General features: G+C 35.8%; 1 protein-coding gene across 3 annotated transcripts in view; it reads right to left on the bottom strand.

The window, feature by feature from the left end:
• Positions 1-14,852, bottom strand: part of tub (TUB bipartite transcription factor) — a 113,348-nt gene extending 98,496 nt beyond the window's left edge. For 2 of the 3 annotated variants that reach the window (XM_055201739.2, XM_055201738.2), the window contains exon 1: positions 14,650-14,852. In XM_055201739.2, coding sequence (XP_055057714.2) covers positions 14,650-14,711 — 62 coding nt within the window. In that variant the 5' untranslated portion in view covers positions 14,712-14,852. The remainder of the gene's footprint in view (positions 1-14,649) is intronic. The other variant, XM_055201733.2, reaches the window with a different exon arrangement.
• Positions 14,853-18,474: the final 3,622 nt, after the last annotated feature.

The following is an 18,474-nucleotide window of genomic DNA, read 5'->3' as shown; positions in this document are numbered from 1 at the left end:
GAAAAGGATGCCACATATCAAAATTATATACCACTTATTAACTAATGTAAGTATTACTTGCAATTAAAGTAATCTTGGTAATTAAGTGATTGAATGTAAACAAAATAACTAAAGGCTGCTTTGAAACAAAAATAGCACCATCATACAAATACCCCCATGAAGAGGTGTGCTTTATAGTAAATCAGCATCCAGGACTGGATCTCTCATTATTATGGGGGCTGACACAGTACCTGTGTTTTTGCAACCATGATCCAACCACTACATTATTAGTAGATACATCGATATGGACCAGAACATCGATTCAATTTCTAACAATACGAATGGATGCATCGATGCCACACATAAAATATCGATATGAGGTACCTTTATTTTGACACTCTCTGCTAGGGCTGGGTCGATAACACTTTTTCATATCTGATACCGATGTTGATACCACAACCTTGAGTATCTGTCGATACCGATACTGATCCAATACCATCTCTATCACCCTTTTAATCAATTTAGCTACCAATAACACATTTGTTAGCCGTACAAAAAGCTTCAACAGAGCTACAGAACTCAAACATTTTACTGTGCAACAAATGACTGTGCAAATTCAAGACTCAATGATACATTGTGCAATCCTGCCGCTTCATATTTATTTAAATGTTTCAAACAGACTAGTAGCAACAGTTTTAGTAAGTCAGCACAAAAATTCAAAATGAAATTTAAGGTGCAACTTTGGACAATTCAAAGTGCAAAACTTTGTGCAAATTCATGTTTTTTATATTATAAAAAATAAAATAAATAAATTTGTTTGATCAATGTACTGATCTTTATAACTAACTCAGTGACTGACCTTTGACTGTTGCCATCATAAGCTTGATTTTATGTGATTTTTTCCTTCTATTATTTATTTTTCTTTGTTAATTTGTTGATGTAAATGTTCCAATTGGGACAGACATTGTGCAATTTTCAAATAATTAAATGTTCATACATATTTTGGTTGCATGTGTAAGTTATTTAAAATGTAACTCACTGAAATAATTCATTCAATTTACAATTTTTTTTAAGATAAGTGGTTGCAATCAATTTATTTAAGCTACATATAAACAAAAATTTTGTTTTTCACATTTTTTTTGTTTAAATGTAGCTTAAACAAATTGATTACGACCACTTACCTTAAAAAATTGAGTAAATTGAATGAATATTTTTTTCCGTGCTGCTTGACTAAGCACCTAATATAAAAACATCTATAAATTAATCGAATCGTAATTGCATCTAAAAAGTGTTTGATGTATCGGCAAATATTGCACAGCTGTCAGAGAAAATCGATATTGCATCATAATGAACTATTCGATTTACACCCCTAATTATTAAAAGGGTCCCACACCAGATGCGCAGCGCCACGTCGTTCTAAAAAAACTCGAACACATTGTTTTCTATGAGTATACGCACACCGGCACCAAGTTACGACTCAGGAAGTTGCTCTAATCCCTGTCGCGCCATAGAGCGACACTCACATATAGTTAACATTAAATAACATCATATTTGTCCTAAATTGTTAGCGATTAACATTGGCTGCTAACGTATATTTAGCATTTTAAAGCTATCTGAATAAGCTTGCGCTAGTTAATGTGCACTTCCGGTGTACAATACCTCCAAATTGTCCTAGACGCGATGCGGCGCTGAGCTGCACGTCCGTGTGTGACCCCCTATTGGCCTCTTTTTGATTTCATAGATGTTTAAACACTAGCAGAACATACTAGCAGCATGTGTCACCTTTAAAAAGGTAATTTAGCTTTATGTGACTTACTATCGTAAAAGTAAAAGTAGCTTTCATCCATTGCAACTTACACTTAAGAAAACAAAAAAGCGATTTGTCTATTGTTTTTCTCACCCTGTTAACAGCAGATTGACTGCATATGACTACAGACATTTGATGTGCTTTTTAAACCTGCTGCCTGCCCTGAGGCACAGAGATTTCTATTGACTTATAAGCATGAGGTTGCAGTACAGCCGTTGAAGATATTACATTGAAGTGTGTAAAAACCGTTCATCAGTCTGACTCTGCCTGGGAGTTACAGCATTTCCCCAGACAATGATATTTGGTGACGGATGCTTATTGTGATACACGTACCAATATAAAGAACAAACCGAATGAAGGAGAACACAAGTCATTGTGAATGACGTCAAACTGTACAATAATGTGCACAGACGTTTTTAACAAAATATAAATAAATAAATAAATGCCTTGCCATGAATTACACATCCACCACTGATGACCCTTCAATTTTTAAGGGTGACACATCATCATGAGAACAGAATGTACAGAAAGACTCGAAAAAAACAAAACACAAAAACAACAAAAATGGTATGCGGCATTAAAGCAATAAACAACAAGACAGCTAATTGGAAAATGTAATAAAGCATGTTGAGATTCTGCAAAAAATTCTCAAAACTCATGTTATGGCATTGGGTGAATCTTGCGAAATTAGACTTATGAGGTGTCATGAAACATTTTGATAAAAAAAGCAAATGCAAAGTAAGATTGCAATAACATTTACAAACATCTCTTCACGTACTATTTTGCACCTGATTTCAAACGATTTCAAATTTCCACATTTAAGGGGAAAGTTTTCATTACCGCAACGTGTCCATGACTGGATTTAGGTTCTTTGACATGAAAATATTTATAATAAAAAAATCTAAACAATAAAAATCTTCAGTGCATGTTATACTATAAACATTTACAGTAAAGAAACATGTGGTATTTGGTGATCATTGGTAAATGTAGAGACAATAATAAGGAATATAAATGTGTCCAAGAAAAGTTTTCTCATCCTCCGCAACAATTTTCAATCATTGTTTAAGCCCTCAATAAACTTACATTTTAAAAAAAATTAGTTGGAAGGGACATAATTGACTGTGATACTCAAGATGGCTACCAGGTAAGCAGTTCTTATTTTTTCTCTCCAGATAAAAGTTGAAATTTTGTCATAGTACCTAGACAACTTTTTAGTTCTCATTACCGAAACATGAGTTTGTAAAGCATATATTTAATTTAATAACATGTTGCGGTAATGATCATTTTTTATAATGATAATCTAAAAAATGTACAAAAAATCTCTTTAGGAAATATTTTTTAAATCCTCTAAAACTAATTGTTATAGTAAGTTCAGACCTTAATCTTATATGTGCAAAAAAATTGGCTTCAAGGGCTTTTAAAAAAAATCTGATGCTGGACACCCTCTAAGTCTGGATTTAGTAAGAATCACCCATATGTGTTATCTTTAAGGGAATCTATATGCCTACTGTAAAGGGCACACAGATTTTTGTCCAATCAAATGTTTTTTACAATTAAAACTAAAAACCTGGCAACTGTTTTCCAGTAACTTACGGTAAATTTAAATTGATGTTATTTACTGGCAACAATTTGTTCAAAGTTAAATGAACATTAAACATGAACAAGTCTTTGTCTTTACAGAATAAAACTATAAAATAACAGCCTCAGTTCCCAGAATGCTTTGCATGAGGCTGTTATTTTAGTTTTATTCTATAAAGACTTGTTAATGTTTAATGTTCATTGCCAGTAAATAACATACATTTAAATCTACAGTAAGTTACTGCAAACATCTGCCAGTAATTTCCACTGACATTTTTAACAGTGTATTGGCTATACTTTATGGCTGTTAGGAACCGATAGGAAGTTTCAACAAGAAAAACATGAACACAAGAAAAGGACATCACTTCTTATACAAATAACTGAGCGTTTAATTAAGATTCTGATTACTGACCATCAGCAGTGACTCGATGAAAATTAAATCGGATTTACTTTAAGTACAAGTTTAATGAACCCAATGCAGATCACAGATGTACAGAGCTGTTTTTAAATGTAATAGACTCGAAGAGAGCCTTCTCTAAACCAGCGTGTCGTTTCCTCAAGACGAGTTAAGAAATAATTGTGAACAAAGAATTACTGTATGACTGTATGCAACTTCAGTATAATTTGGTAAATAAATGCAAATTAGGCTACTAAATCATAATCCTTGAAAAAGCTGACAAGAGTTTACAAATTGCAAAACAACCACACACAAACATGGACAAGTTTAAAATGTGAGAGAGTAAGAGAAAGAGAGAGAGAGAGAGAGAAAGAGAGAGAGAGAGAGAGAGAGAGAGAGAGAGAGAGAGAAACAAAACATCGGTCTCTTCTCAAGTTTACTATTTTAGATGAGGGAGACACGCCTCATAGATGTGACAAAAAAGGAAGCAGGAGACAGCATACTTTATGGAAATTTAGTAAATTAAAATGCACAAACCAGAAGCAATAATACTCAACAAATGGAGATTCAAATAACTTTAAAATACAGTTTTTAGTTTATCATTAGCATCTATACTTTGTCTTTTGAGGACCAAGCCATAAGAAGCACATGGGCCAATAATGACAGAGCATAAGGCTCATATCTGTGCAGTACCAGCTTCATGCACTTAAACCTGCAAATCGCAGCCCAGATTATCATTAAGGCTGATTGGAACTACTTTTAAAAAATGTGCATCGGTGTCCAACTGTCCATGTATCTTTTATTCATGTTTTTATATTTTACAAGCAACATCACTAGTGCCAACTCTCACTGTAAAAATTACTACTTGTCAGATGAACTGTAAAATTTCTACTGGCAGCCGAAAGATTAAATATACAAAGCTCATAAATATGCAATAATGTCAATAACCACTTGGATAATGTAGAATGTTGCTGAATTAAAAATGTAAAGTTATTGTATCACTATTATTAAAAGAAACAAAAGCTTTTATTTTGTTCATCTTTCCTTCCCTGCTGCTGCATAATGACTCAGCTAACATCAAGCGAAGGAAAAACATTGGGCAATATAAGCTATTTAAATGCAGCTCTTGTTTGGCTCAAAATTTATCTTGGGTCTAAAAGAAAATTAAGTCCTCAAAATGAATGCAGCCTTACAAATGAAACCAAAAGCAGCTTCAGTGTGTTCAAGGTTGGTTTACAATTGGCTAAACTGACTCTGTCATGTTGATTTTCATACGCTCAACATAATCTTTTTATGACTGTACTATATTCATATCTATAGTGAAACCGAGTGGCCAAAACTTTAAATAGATTTAAATATTTGACATGGCCTTCCTCAGTCAATATGTAAGATATGAATGTTATGTTTTGAATGTTCTGTACATTATGTAGCCAATTTTATGTAGAAAGTTAAAACAAAACGGCTTTATCTGTATATTCACAGACAGGGTCACATTTGAAACAGCAGAAGCTTGGTTGAACTTAGCTTGAGTTCCCACTGGCTTTAAGTCATTTTCTGGCCCTGTTTCCCTCTTCTTCCCAATTACTCCTAAAGAATGGTGCAAATGACTTAACACAATACAATATGGTTAATATGTATCACTGTAAGCTGTTTACAGTTACTAAGCAACCATTGCCCTTGATGGAGCCCAATGCACTGCAGCAGTGTCCCAAATGCTGGTATTTATTTGAATTCTGTATTAATAGTGCAAAGGAAACTTATCACGGTTGATTTATTTGCGACACTGTAATAAGCAAATGCATAGCACACACAAATGTTGGATTAAGTGTTAAGTCCCATTCATTTTAACTGTATTTTGTCATTTTATATAGAGCAATTCCGGCGTTATGGTCGAAATATGTACCACAGCTGTTAACTCATTCCCCGCCATTGATGAGTTATCTTGTCAATTAAGAGAAAACATTTGCATGAAAAAACTTGTTCCTGATGAGTTTTTATTGTAATCTGTAATACCGCCATAATTCACTACATACCCAATTTATAAAAAAACTGAAGGAATTTTTTTTATTAATTTTACACTCCGTGTATGTTTTGATAATAGTTCTGAATCTGATCTCTAAAAAAATACCTTCACAAAAATGCAACTATTTCAGTTTTTGCTAAAAAAAGTTTTTTGAAGAAAAATACCCATTATTTAAGAGTTTATAAACATCAGAAAAAATCAACATGAAAGTTTTTCCCGTTTTGTTTGTTTGTTTATTGTTTCACGAGTTCGCATTAACACATAATCGATAGGGAATGAGATAAAGCATATTTGCCGTCCGAGGAGAGGGCTTTGAGCTCGGAAATTTAGCCCGAACCCAGAGTCCCCCCCCTCTTTAACTGGGATAAATCTAGATGAGACTGAGGTGATGGGGTGGTTAGGTGAGGAACTGCAATTTATAGGCACCTCTTTGCACTGATTGGTTGGATCACATGACCATGCTCCTCCTGAACTTAAGGGTCTGTTTACACTTGGTATTAAGATGTGTTTTCATCGATCGGATCAAAAGTGGACGAGAGAGACACATTACGTTTACGCCTGGTATTTAAATCTTTCTCTTTTGTCCACTTTCGACCGCTTCTGTGCTGAATACTGTGAGGGGGTGGTCTGTGAGACGGTGGGCGAGTCTCTCTGCTGTCATTCAAACGCGAGCGGGAGTAATGATAAGTTTATATGGACGCAAACTAATATTATGTCGGAGTGCACTGCTTGTTTAGCAAGTAAACATGCTGCACAGAGTTTTGTATGTTTGTTTGTAAGAGCTTTCTCTGAATTTTCACCGCAATTGATGAAATAGGATCGCGCAATTTTCACACGCTTTCAAAACGAAACTACGGAGATCAGCCTCTTTAGTTTTATCAATGAAAGGCTAAAAATAGCGCTGTTCACCGTCTGTTCACGCCAGAAGTCAGAAAAGACGTAAAACTTGTGTTTAATACCTCAGATTAGATAAATGGGCGGATAGAAGGCGGTTGCGTGTGGCTGTTCAAAAACATTCAACCACATATGCGTTCCGCAACTCCAAAGCGATCCGATCGAAAGGAGTTTCGACTACCTCTGGAAGTGGTTGAAAGTGGATGAGCTCAAAACGTTTTGAACACCGTTTACACCTGGCATTAACGTTGTCCACTTGTGATACGATCGACGAAAACGCATGTTAATGTCAAGTGTAAACAGCCTCCAAGTTAAATAAACTTCATTTGTTTGAAAGGGTCTTTTCTTTTATTTGATACATTTGTATGTTTATATATTTTTAGAAGAAAAGTTTCCTGGAAGGCATTTTGTGAAACTTTTGGGGAAATCACAAAAAATGCTGGTGGGCAACTTAATAAAAAAAGGCTGGCGGGGAATGAGTTTAAATGATGCAGCACTAGGTACAGATATGTATACCAATGTGTTACCAATATGTACCTCTGAGATACTAATTAACATGTGCACGTCCAACCCTTTCTCACTTCCCAAGGCGTCAAAATCTGAAGCATGTTAAAACGCCCTCAGCGTCAGCACGAAGACGCGAAGGGTACCCCCATGCGTCACCACATCGACGAAACGGGAACTCCGCCGCCTCCACGCCAATCCCCCAGCGTCGGACACAGACGAAAGGGAATCCCCGAAGGTGATGCCGTTACGTTATGCGACGATCGGCAGGATCATGCCGCTTCTGGACGGTAACTACTCAATTTTTGTTCTAAATTTTTTACCATTGTCGCTTGGGGTTGGGGTTAGAATGACTTTCTGTTACATAAAATTACATCCTAACCCAAACCCAACTCTAACCCTAACCCCAAGCGATAATGGTTTAAAAATCAGAAGACAAAAAGTATAAACCAATACAGACATCCTAACCCAAACCCGAACTCTAACCCCAAGCAACGGTGGCTTAAAAATCAGAAGACAAAAAGTATAAACAAACTGACATCCAAACCCCAAGTCTAACCCCAAGCGACAATGGTTTAAAAATTGGGAAAAAACTGAGTAGTTAACGTCAAGAAGCGGCATGATCCTGCCGATCGTCGCATAACGTGACGGCATCACTCTCCGGGATTCCCTTTCATCTATATCCGACACTAAGGGATTAGCATGAAAGTAACGGAGTTCCCATTTCGTCGATATAGTGACGCATAGGGGCACCCTTCGCGTCTTCATACTGACCCTGAAGGCGTTGGAACATGCTTCAGATTTTGACGCCTTGGGAAGTGAGAATGTGTTGGCACGTCTGTGGTACTAATAGGAACTCTTTAAGTACAAAGGTGTACTTTTTAAAAGGGTGCAGCCCCATACAGTTAGGGTATTAGTTATTTGTGTATAGTAATATAAAAGATAATAGATAGTATAAGATAAGTTTTTGATTTTTTAAACTCATACTTTATGCAAGAATAACACAAGTTGCATGATCAGCACTGAAAAAAATAAAGGCTGGATTTACTTAAAAATATAGTGCATCATTTTTGCATTTTTTTAAAGTAAATATTACATGGAATTTTAAGCAATTTATGCAATTATTTAATTAAAATAATTCATGCAACTTAAAAAAGTAGATGCAAAAATGATGCACTATATTTTTAAGTAAATCCAGCGTATTATGTTTTACAGTGAGTCCAGTGATAATGACAAATGTCTCAAATTAAGACTAATGAATAAGGGATGAAAAAAATCTTATTACAGATTGTTTTGACCTGATGCCTTGGGTTATTTTTAACAGCTCCTTCCCTCGTGTGTTTACAGTTATCATTTACTCCCACACAATTAACTTTCTATCATCAGTGAAAATTAATAAGGGCTTCAGATTGTGAGGTGAACAATCAACACTGCTCAACATATTTTTAGCCTGTATTACAGTAGCTATTTTTCCCTGCCTTGAAGTGCACGAGTGGATGAGCATCTAGGCGTAATTAAATCAAGACCACAGCATTTATAATTAAGTGGCATTACAGACGAATTTACACAATTTAAACAGAGTACAGCCTCATAATGTATGTGTCAGGGATACTGGAGATATCTTATACTGTATCTCTCTGTGCTACTATAACACAATTCTGTTTTAACACATTGCACCAGCAATTGCATTTCCCTCGGTTAACTTCACATCTCTGAGAAGAGTAATTAGAGCAATGCAGCAATATGCCTCTCAGCATCCTTTAGGGAGACAAAGCTTAATGTATGCTCACACCATACAGCAAGGAACTGAGACGATGATAAAAAAAACAGCATTAATACATTAGTTTCCCTAATGTATGTTTCACTTGCAACACTGAGCAATGGCTTAAAGTAAAACTAAAGATACCAGACATAAATGGGCTTGATAAGGGATTGTATGTATCCAAACAACTGCAGATTCACAGTATAAGAGATGCTCTTGCATGAAAGGGCATTGCACCTACAAAATAAAAATTGTACTTTACAAAAAGTGCAATGGTCAAAACTAAATGCAAGTATTAAAAAGATGGCAGTGAATGATTATGAATCCCATTGAGACAAGTGCTCATCATATCTGTACAAACAACAATCTCACAATGCTTAGTCACATACACTCAACTACTTCAGTATAAACCTTGTGCTGTTGTTATTATAACAACAACAATATCTACTAAACGTCTCTCTAAACTGCAAATTTCGCCCTCATACTCTTTCAGCTTCATAGATTTAGCCAGTGATGACTGGTTACCACAGAAACAGGTACTAAATAATTCAAATGGGTCTAAGTCAGGGGTCACAACTCAAGGGGACATACCTGAAGGACCTGAAGATGAGAAAACGAATACGCATACAAAAACGCATACAGCCGTGTACTGCCCTTGCTTCGGATCAGTGGTGCATTGCGAGCAGAATCAACAAAAGCCTTATAAACCCGCTCCCGTGCGCTGCACTAAGGTCTCTAAGCTCCAAGATTTCAATAGGAGGCGCATACTCTTGTTTACTTAGTCTTAAATAAATTGCTCGGCTAAGACGTCTGTCTGCCGAGGTTAGCTGCTGACTGACACAGACATTCTGTAATTAATATAATCAAATTAATTAAAAACTTGGTCTTGTATTATAACATGGCTTTTAGTCAATTTTCTACTAATGGGAACCATTTGTCATGTTGTTGGCTGGCAGTGACAGTCAATGTCAATCAGCAAGATGGATTTTTTATTTGATTATTTCCTCAGTAAATCATTGTGATCTCAGTGTCATCAGAAGAGAGACTATCTGATGATTAAGAGCCCTGCGCTACTAATCCACTGAGTCACAACCTCCATTCTAACAGGGAAAAAACACATTCATTTGACAAGAAAATTGATATGTCATCCATTGGAGACCTCTTTCAACCAAGCAACCTCAAATACCACATTGACCTACGCTACACTGAACAGAAATACAGAATAAATCCAACAAATCAAGCACCTCTATTTGTGAGTAGATGTCTTTATATAAAAAGTGCACAATGGTTTCTCTTATCCAACAGAAGAACACAGCAGATATTCTGTGTAATTGACTGAGCTGTTCAACATCTATCAGAATTTATTTCCGGAGTTGCAGTGAATAACATAAAAATGTGCATCTCCTGGCTGGAAAGTAGCACAGCATATCAATCATTATTTTTTTACAACCTTACAGTATGTGCATGTTTTATGTTACTGGTGACCTATATATGAGATGTTCAAATGCAAAACCCACTAAGTGCGTCTGATGGGTTTTTGTGCAGAGCTTTTTTATCAGGCTCTTATGTTTAGATTCAGTAATTTTACTTTAAAGAAAATAAAAAGGTTTATTAACGGTATATTAAAGGTTTATTAGTCAGTAATTGAAAGGCCTTTTTTCACAAATGTTACTTTAGTCATTATATTGGTATTTAACAAATTTGGCTGTATTTCCCTGCAAAACCTAGCCTGACGTTGCCACACTCAATTCTAGTCAGAATTTGAGTCTGATACCGCTCCATTGAGCTATAATTATGAGGCGTGTCTCAATCGAAAAATGCCTCTGCACTCAATTGGATAGACCTACGACCAATCAGAGCAACGGAGTGTGTGACGTATGTTGAAATTACATCTTTGCAGCCTGACCGAACTGCTAGTTATTTCGCTACAATGACACTAACATTGTGATTATACTGAGTTAGCGAATGTACATCAACACCTATTATGTTTACAACATTTCGTTTATATCACAACATGAAGTATTTAAGTCATAGAGTAAGACTATCTCTTACCATTTGTACGTTAGGTGAACTTCATCCACGACGATACCCATTACGTTGGCTTGAAAATATTAGAGCCTAGCATGTCCCTCCATTTATTCAGCAACCACGATTCCGGGCTTCCGAAAAGAAGCTGGCAACGACCGCTAATTATATCCATCTCGTCGTGCACGCTGAGTTGCATCGCCGTTAGCCATTTCAGTTGCGACCAACTTTTGACGAATAGGAAGGACGGGAAAAACATCAACAAATGCCCTGCTCGCGTTTCTTTGTTCCTCTTTTAAAATCAATGCTCTGTCGATATCTTTTAGAACAGACTCATTGTCAGAATCCACACATCTGAACTCTACAGCGGCAGCCATTCAACACACGCGCTCTTTTGTGACGTGGTTCATTACGTTACTGTTGATTATCTGTCCATCATCGTATAAAGCCCGCCCTGACAATTTGATTGGTTCGACCAGCGTTTGTCCTAGCATAGTAGCTCCTCAACGCAGAAACCCCAGACCGATCTTCCCGTTTTCAAAATCTTGTGGGCGGGGCTAAGATCGGCTGGCACCCAGGCTATGCAAAACCCTATAAGTGCATTCAAGATTTTTTACAAAAACCTTCATTTCTAAAAAAAAAAACTAAAATCTAAAATAACTTTTTGGACAAGACATAGTAAACAGTTGCAAGATCACTTAAGATGCTACTAGAAACATTGCAAATTATGAAAGTGAGAACGAAAGAATTAAGAAACTGAACCACAAATTAGGAGGCGCTGTGATATACACTGTAAAAAAATGTCTGTAGAAATTACAGTATTAATGGGTATTACTGGCAACTAGCTGCCAGTAACTTACTGTAGATTTTACATTTATGTTATTTACTGGCAACATTTTGTTCAAAGTTAAAAGAACAGGAAACATTTTCAGACTTTTTCTTCTACAGTAAGTTACTGGCAACCAGCTGCAAAATTACAGCAAATTTTTTTACAGTGTACACATGGCTACCACATTCGGGTTATATTCAGGTCCAAGTACTCACAATGGACCCAAGTTTGAATGTGATCCACTGTCATTTCACATTCGTCTTCTGTGCAGTTTGAGAAAAATATTTAATATATAACTAATATTTTAAGTTGAATTAAAGGAAAACACCGTTTTTAATATTTTACTATGTTCTTACCTCAACTTAGATAAATGAATACTGTACATACCTATCTTTTTTCAATGAGTGCACTTCATCTTTGTACAGTGCGTCGTGGATGGGTTAGCATTTAGCCTAGCCCCATTCATTCCTTAGGATCCAAACAGGGATGAATTTAGAAGCCACTAAACACTTCCATGTTTTCCTTATTTAAAGACTGTTACATGAGTAGTTACAGGAGTAAGTATGGTGGAACAAAATAAAACGTGGCGTTTTTTAAGTGGATAAAAAATGAGAATTATATTGTATGGCGGAAGAGCACTTAGTTTGCTCATCCCTGTTTGGAGCCATAGGAATGAATGAGGCTAGGCTAAATGCTAACACATTCATGAAGCACTGTGCAAAGATGAAGTGCACAAATTGAAAAAAGATAGGTATGTATTAATTCGTCTAAGTTGAGAACATCATAAAATATTGAAAAACGGTGGTGTTTTCCTTTAATTCAACTTAAAATATTCGTTAAATTAGTAAAAATGTTGAATCAACTAATATTTTAAAGTTAATTTAACTTTGCTGCCTTAAAATAAGTCATTTCAACTTACTATTATTTATCTTGATTAGAGATGAGTTGTTATAACTACAGGTAATTTGTTATAACTTATAAAATTAAGTTGACTTTTCTCAACTATATTTTATAAGTTGTGACAACTCATCTATGTTGACATGACTTGTAAATCTGAGTTGATTTAACAAAAAATTTTAAGGCAGCAAAGTACAGTGTAGGCTTTTATGGATTGATTGTATGTTTGGAAAGTTATTAATTATATGCAAGTCTGTGAACGGATCTTAACAGGACCACTTGAGTATTGTTTTAAAGGGGACATATCATGAAAATCTGATTTTTTCAACGTTTAAGTGCTATAATTGGGGTCTCCAGTGCTTTTATCAACCTAGAAAATGTGAAAAAGATCAACCAAGTAACTTATTTTTGGTAAACTATTCACCACAAGCATGAAAAAATAGGTAATTAAAATGTGGCTCCCCTGGTGATGTCAGAAGGGGATAATACCGCCCTTTAATCAGTCCTATCCAACCACAGCACTGCCATTTAGTGCAGAGATCAGCTCATTTGCATTTTAAAGGACACACCCAAAAACAGCACATTTTTGCTCACACCTACAAAATGGCAATTGTAACATGCTATAATTAATGAACTATATGGTGTTTTGAACTAAAACTTCACAAACGTACTCTGGGGACACCAAAGATTTATTTGACATCTTAAAAAAGTTTTGTGAAATGTCCCCTTTAATATTTGAAGCAGATCCCCACTCTGATAGATCTGTGAAAATGTTTGACACTTACCGAAGTGCCAGATTGTTGATATGACCAAGTGAGAGCAGCTCTAAACAGTACCTGATGAAAACAGCTGTCAATTTGAATGCCTGCATGCACTGTGCACAGTGTATGAATCTGCTACCACCTCCAGTTCAATTAAATCCTGAGGGCTGAGGGCATTATTCTGGGTGAATTAAATACAAAACGAAAAACTTGTGACCTGAAAACACAGTACGATTCCTTACTAAAGTTTCAGTTCAAAGTGATTAGAATCGCTTTAATGAAAAGTTCTATTTATCTCCATCACAGCATGGGCCTGATATCATACTGAAGCACTGTATGATCTAATGTACTGTCAGAGCTTATGTTATCCTCTCTTTTATCCATTCATCAGAGCCACTGCTCAGCAATGGACAGTATTCCCTTTGTTTGGAGGACAGGCACCAGCTGTTCTCCGAACCACTGCTTTTACCACTTTCTCCATTTACCTTCATGCCCTATCACCCCGCGACATCCACCAACACTGAGCTAACCCAAGGGTCTCAGAGGAGAGATGGGAGAATAAACTGGTGCTATCCCTGCTCATTTGTAACATGGCCCACGGAGAAATACGTAGTCTCTTCGGGGAGCCGTGAGGATGCAGTCTCGGAATATAAATCACTTTCAAGATTTTGACTGAATCCTTAAACATGTCACCCACTGCAGACATGATGATGAACTCCAGCATCACATCCACTGGTTTATAAGCAGTGGTACTGAGGCAGATACAATGATGCATATATAGGGAACAGGGATGCTGACAGTGGAAATGAGAGGATGCTGAAGGCAGGTTAATAAATACACGAGAGACGCACGTGTTTAAATGAAAATTAACTGATTCGATTACAGAACAAACCGACAGTAATAACAAGATATTGTTATGTCGTGTTAATAAGATGTTTGACTGAAAACCTGCTTTCAACTGTCATATAAAAACATATAAAACCAATTTATTAAGCGAAAACCGATTCAATTCTCTCTAAAACAATGTAAACACGGCGTTTCTTGTTGTATGCCTCACACGAATCGTGAACTTTGTGCGTAACTTAAGTCATCAAATCAGTTCTTTAGCGTTATGACGTTTATTGTCGCGATTATATTTACCATATCCACACATATATCACTACACTTTGTTTACAAAATCACGGCGTACTCACCTGTCATAACTCCATCGACTGTATGACATGCTCTTATTGTTGCTCAGTCCGTCCATGGCCATCCGTAAACGCGCGATCGTACAGCGATCACCAGCCGCGCGATATCGTTGGTTTCTTGTGTTAAATCCTCTTCGTTCACAGTAAACGCGCTCAGACCTTTCTACTGGAGATCTGCGAGGTCTTGGTAAATGGTTTGGTTGAGGGCTTTAAAATAGGTGGACTGAACCACTATGTGATGTGAGAGGGGAAAAGATTTCTTTCAGTCAACACACAATGTATTTGGATTAAGATTGCTTTGCTGTCATCTTTTAGTTGCCAAGGTTGAAATGAGAAGCTCTATGTTTTCAGTTTATTCCTATTACTAATATACAGTAGTAAATATAGCATAAGGAATTTTCTTTATTGAAGGCTATAAAATTTATAGTACATATATTAATTGCTTGTAATTAATGTTTCAATAAGGCTATAAATGCCTTAACCTCCTAAGACCCGAGGTTTGTATTTTTTTCCCAGATTTCTACCAGCTATTTTGGGGTTAGGAAGAACAAATAAATATAATAACCAAATATTTTTCTAAGAACATGAAGTAGTGTATTTGTTCATTTTTGTGTACAACAGGTTCCAGTTACACAGAATTGAGTATTATGATGCAAACATAAAAAAATTCATATGTGGACATCCAGGTCTTAGGAGGTTAATTAATGATAAATAAATTTTTTGGAAGTTAAATGCTGATTGAGGGTAAAAAAAAACAATAAAACATTTTAAACATCTCTTCGAAGATAGATCAAGCAATAACTGGGATGCATATTTGAGCAGATAAGCACGTCTTTTTTGGAGCACAGTCTATACAGATTCTTGATCAGACCCCATAGCACAGATCCACTGAGAAAAACACTGGGGAATATAGAGGCACAAGTTTTGGAGAGTCCAGCTGTCACTCAGTAAACAAAGGAACTGAATCTGTGGCCAAATTCACTGACCAAAAATGTACTTGAGAGAATTCAAGCTACTCAGACAACAACTGGCATTGTCCATTGAATGGATAAAATATGAAACCCTGTCTGTAAAAACCCAAGTAGGTCCTACATAAAGTCATCATATAATGTAATAAACAACATATAACCTTCACTGTAAAATCTAAAAGTTAACTTAACTCAAACCATTTAAGTAAACCGGTTGAACCACAGTACATACATTTAAGTACTGTGAACTTGAGTCATGTGCAATTATAGTGCATAACTGCATATGACTCAATTTGTTTAAGTTCACAGTACTCAAATGTATGTGTTTTAAAACTAATGCAACCGGTTTACTTAAATGGTTTGAGTTGAGTTAACTTTTAGGTTTTACAGTGTTGATATCTTTAATAATGACTGAGTAAGACCATGGCAAATATTAAAATTAATGTAAAATGAAACTTTGATGCTCCTAATCTCACAATTAGATCATATGACTTTAGCCTGGATTTCACATAAACATTATCTGGTGATACGGATTCTTCTCCAAGGAAAACATAATAAAACAAAATAAAAAACACACAACTTGTAAAGAAGTTAAATATGAGCAGGTTTGTTTTTTATGATTTAACATAGTCTAGTTGTAATATTAGTGTTTTATATAGTTGTGTCAATTATTATTACAGATAATAACATTGATGAAGCGGTCACAGTATGCTATAGAAGTGTAAGCATCATTGTTGCTATTGGCAATCTTTAAAAAAATAATGTTGCTTCTTGCAATGCAATTTATTGATCCAAAGACACATAAATCAGTTCTGTTTAAAACGCAAGAACTCGTAAGAACAGGACATAGACATTGTTTTGATCAAAAAGACACTCAATTATAATCTAGCAGTGCTTTTACATCAAAATAATTTAGTCATCTATGAGACTAAATTTGACTTGACATGGTTTAAGATATCCCACAGGCATGTTGTGTGAAGATACTGTACACTTTAAAAAATATTGCATGGTGGACTCAACAAAAAATAAATAAAAAAATGAACGCAACAGTTTGCATACATTTTTTTTTAGTTAAGACAACTACTACTGAAATTAAGTTCAGCCAACAAACTATATTGAATTGGATGTACTTAAAAAATTGCGGGGTGCACAATCTCTGAAAGCCAATGTTGACATTTGAAATCACCGAAACAAACACGCCCCTACCCCAATAAAATCTGGACCTTCTTTTGATAGACCCGCCCACACATACGCAGCCCAGGCACCGATGTCGGTAGTAGACACGTCCCTTACTGCTGATTGGCTACAAGTGTGTTATGGTACTTGGCCCGACTCCCTTTTCCAAAGCGTTTCTCAAAAATCGTGTTATCATAAAATAACACCATATTTCTACATTTACTCTCACTATCAAGTCCAACCTAAAACTTGAACTTGAAAAAAATAAGTTATCAAGATAAATGCATTACGTTACTACAACTTAAATAATGTTTTCAACAAACTAACACAGATAATTAAGTTGATGTGACACACAATATTAATAAGTTGATGTAATTGTCTGGACAACTCAATAAAAAAAATTTGCAACTTAAAATGTTTCAAGAATTTTTTTTTTTCAATTTCATTTTGAACTTGCACCAATGCAATAAATTGTGGTGGCAACAGATCCCCTGAATTATTTTTTAGAAGTGAAGGGGAGAATACTCACCCTTGGTGTAACATTCTTGTCTCTTGGCAGGAGCGCTATGAGGGCCAGATAAATTCATGGACCACTATCACCATTATGAAGGACAAAGTGCTTAACAAACAACACATCCACAACCAAATGTCAACGCATTTTTAAAAATACAAGCTGATTTCATGACTGATAAAACATAGAACCTTCACACATTTAATCATAAGTACAGAGTGGTGAAGCCAATGCATATATAGCATAAAGAGATTAACCAACAGTGGACATTTCTGCATTATTGACTTTTTGATTTCCTGCAGTAAGCTTGGTCTTCAACTTTTTTTTTACTCAACACCTTATAAAGTCTTAAGCTTTACTCCCCCCATTCACATTTAAGTTCTTGAACAACGTTTAGGATCACCATTACATTTTGTACTTATATAATTAATTAGTGGCATACTGTCCTACATTATACAGCCAAAAGTATGTGAACACATAAACACCACTTCCATGTGGGCAACTGAACTGGTCCTCCTTAACAGCTTTTGAGAATTGGAGATTTGTGAGGGCCAGTTAGTTTGTTTCACAACACATAGATTTATTTTGTTATATTAGGGGTGGGCCGAGCCAATATTCAGTATCAATATTAGCCCGATATTGGCGCAATTGGCCGGATTGAATATTGTAGAAGTCGAGAAGTACAATCCGATCCGATACCAACACAGACCTTGTCATGGCAACTTGATGTAAAGTGTGACTTGCTAAGCAACATGAATTTGCACAGAGTTGCACTTTAATTGTCCAGTGAATTTTTGTGCTGACTAACTAAAAATGTTGCTACTAATCTGTTTGAAACATTTAAATAAATATGAAGCAGCAGTATTGCACAATGTTTCATTGAGTCTTGAATTTGCACAGTCATTTGTTACACAGTAAAATGTTTGAGTTCTGTAGCTCTGTTTAAGCTTTTTGTACGGCTAACAAATGTGTTATTTGCAGCTTAATTGATAAAAGGCCAATAGGGATGGTATTGGATCGGTATCGACAGATACTCAAGGTTGTGGTATTGACATCGGTATCAGACATGAAAAAGTGGTATCGGACGGTGGCCTTTCCAAACTGTTGCTACAGAATTCCCTATAATGCTGGAATTAAGGGGTACAGCCAAACCTATTAAAAAAGTCATGTTTA

The sequence above is a fragment of the Misgurnus anguillicaudatus genome, chromosome 21 (genome assembly GCF_027580225.2).
Source record: "Misgurnus anguillicaudatus chromosome 21, ASM2758022v2, whole genome shotgun sequence".
NCBI lineage: Eukaryota > Metazoa > Chordata > Actinopteri > Cypriniformes > Cobitidae > Misgurnus > Misgurnus anguillicaudatus.
This window is presented reverse-complemented; position numbering and strand designations above follow the sequence as displayed.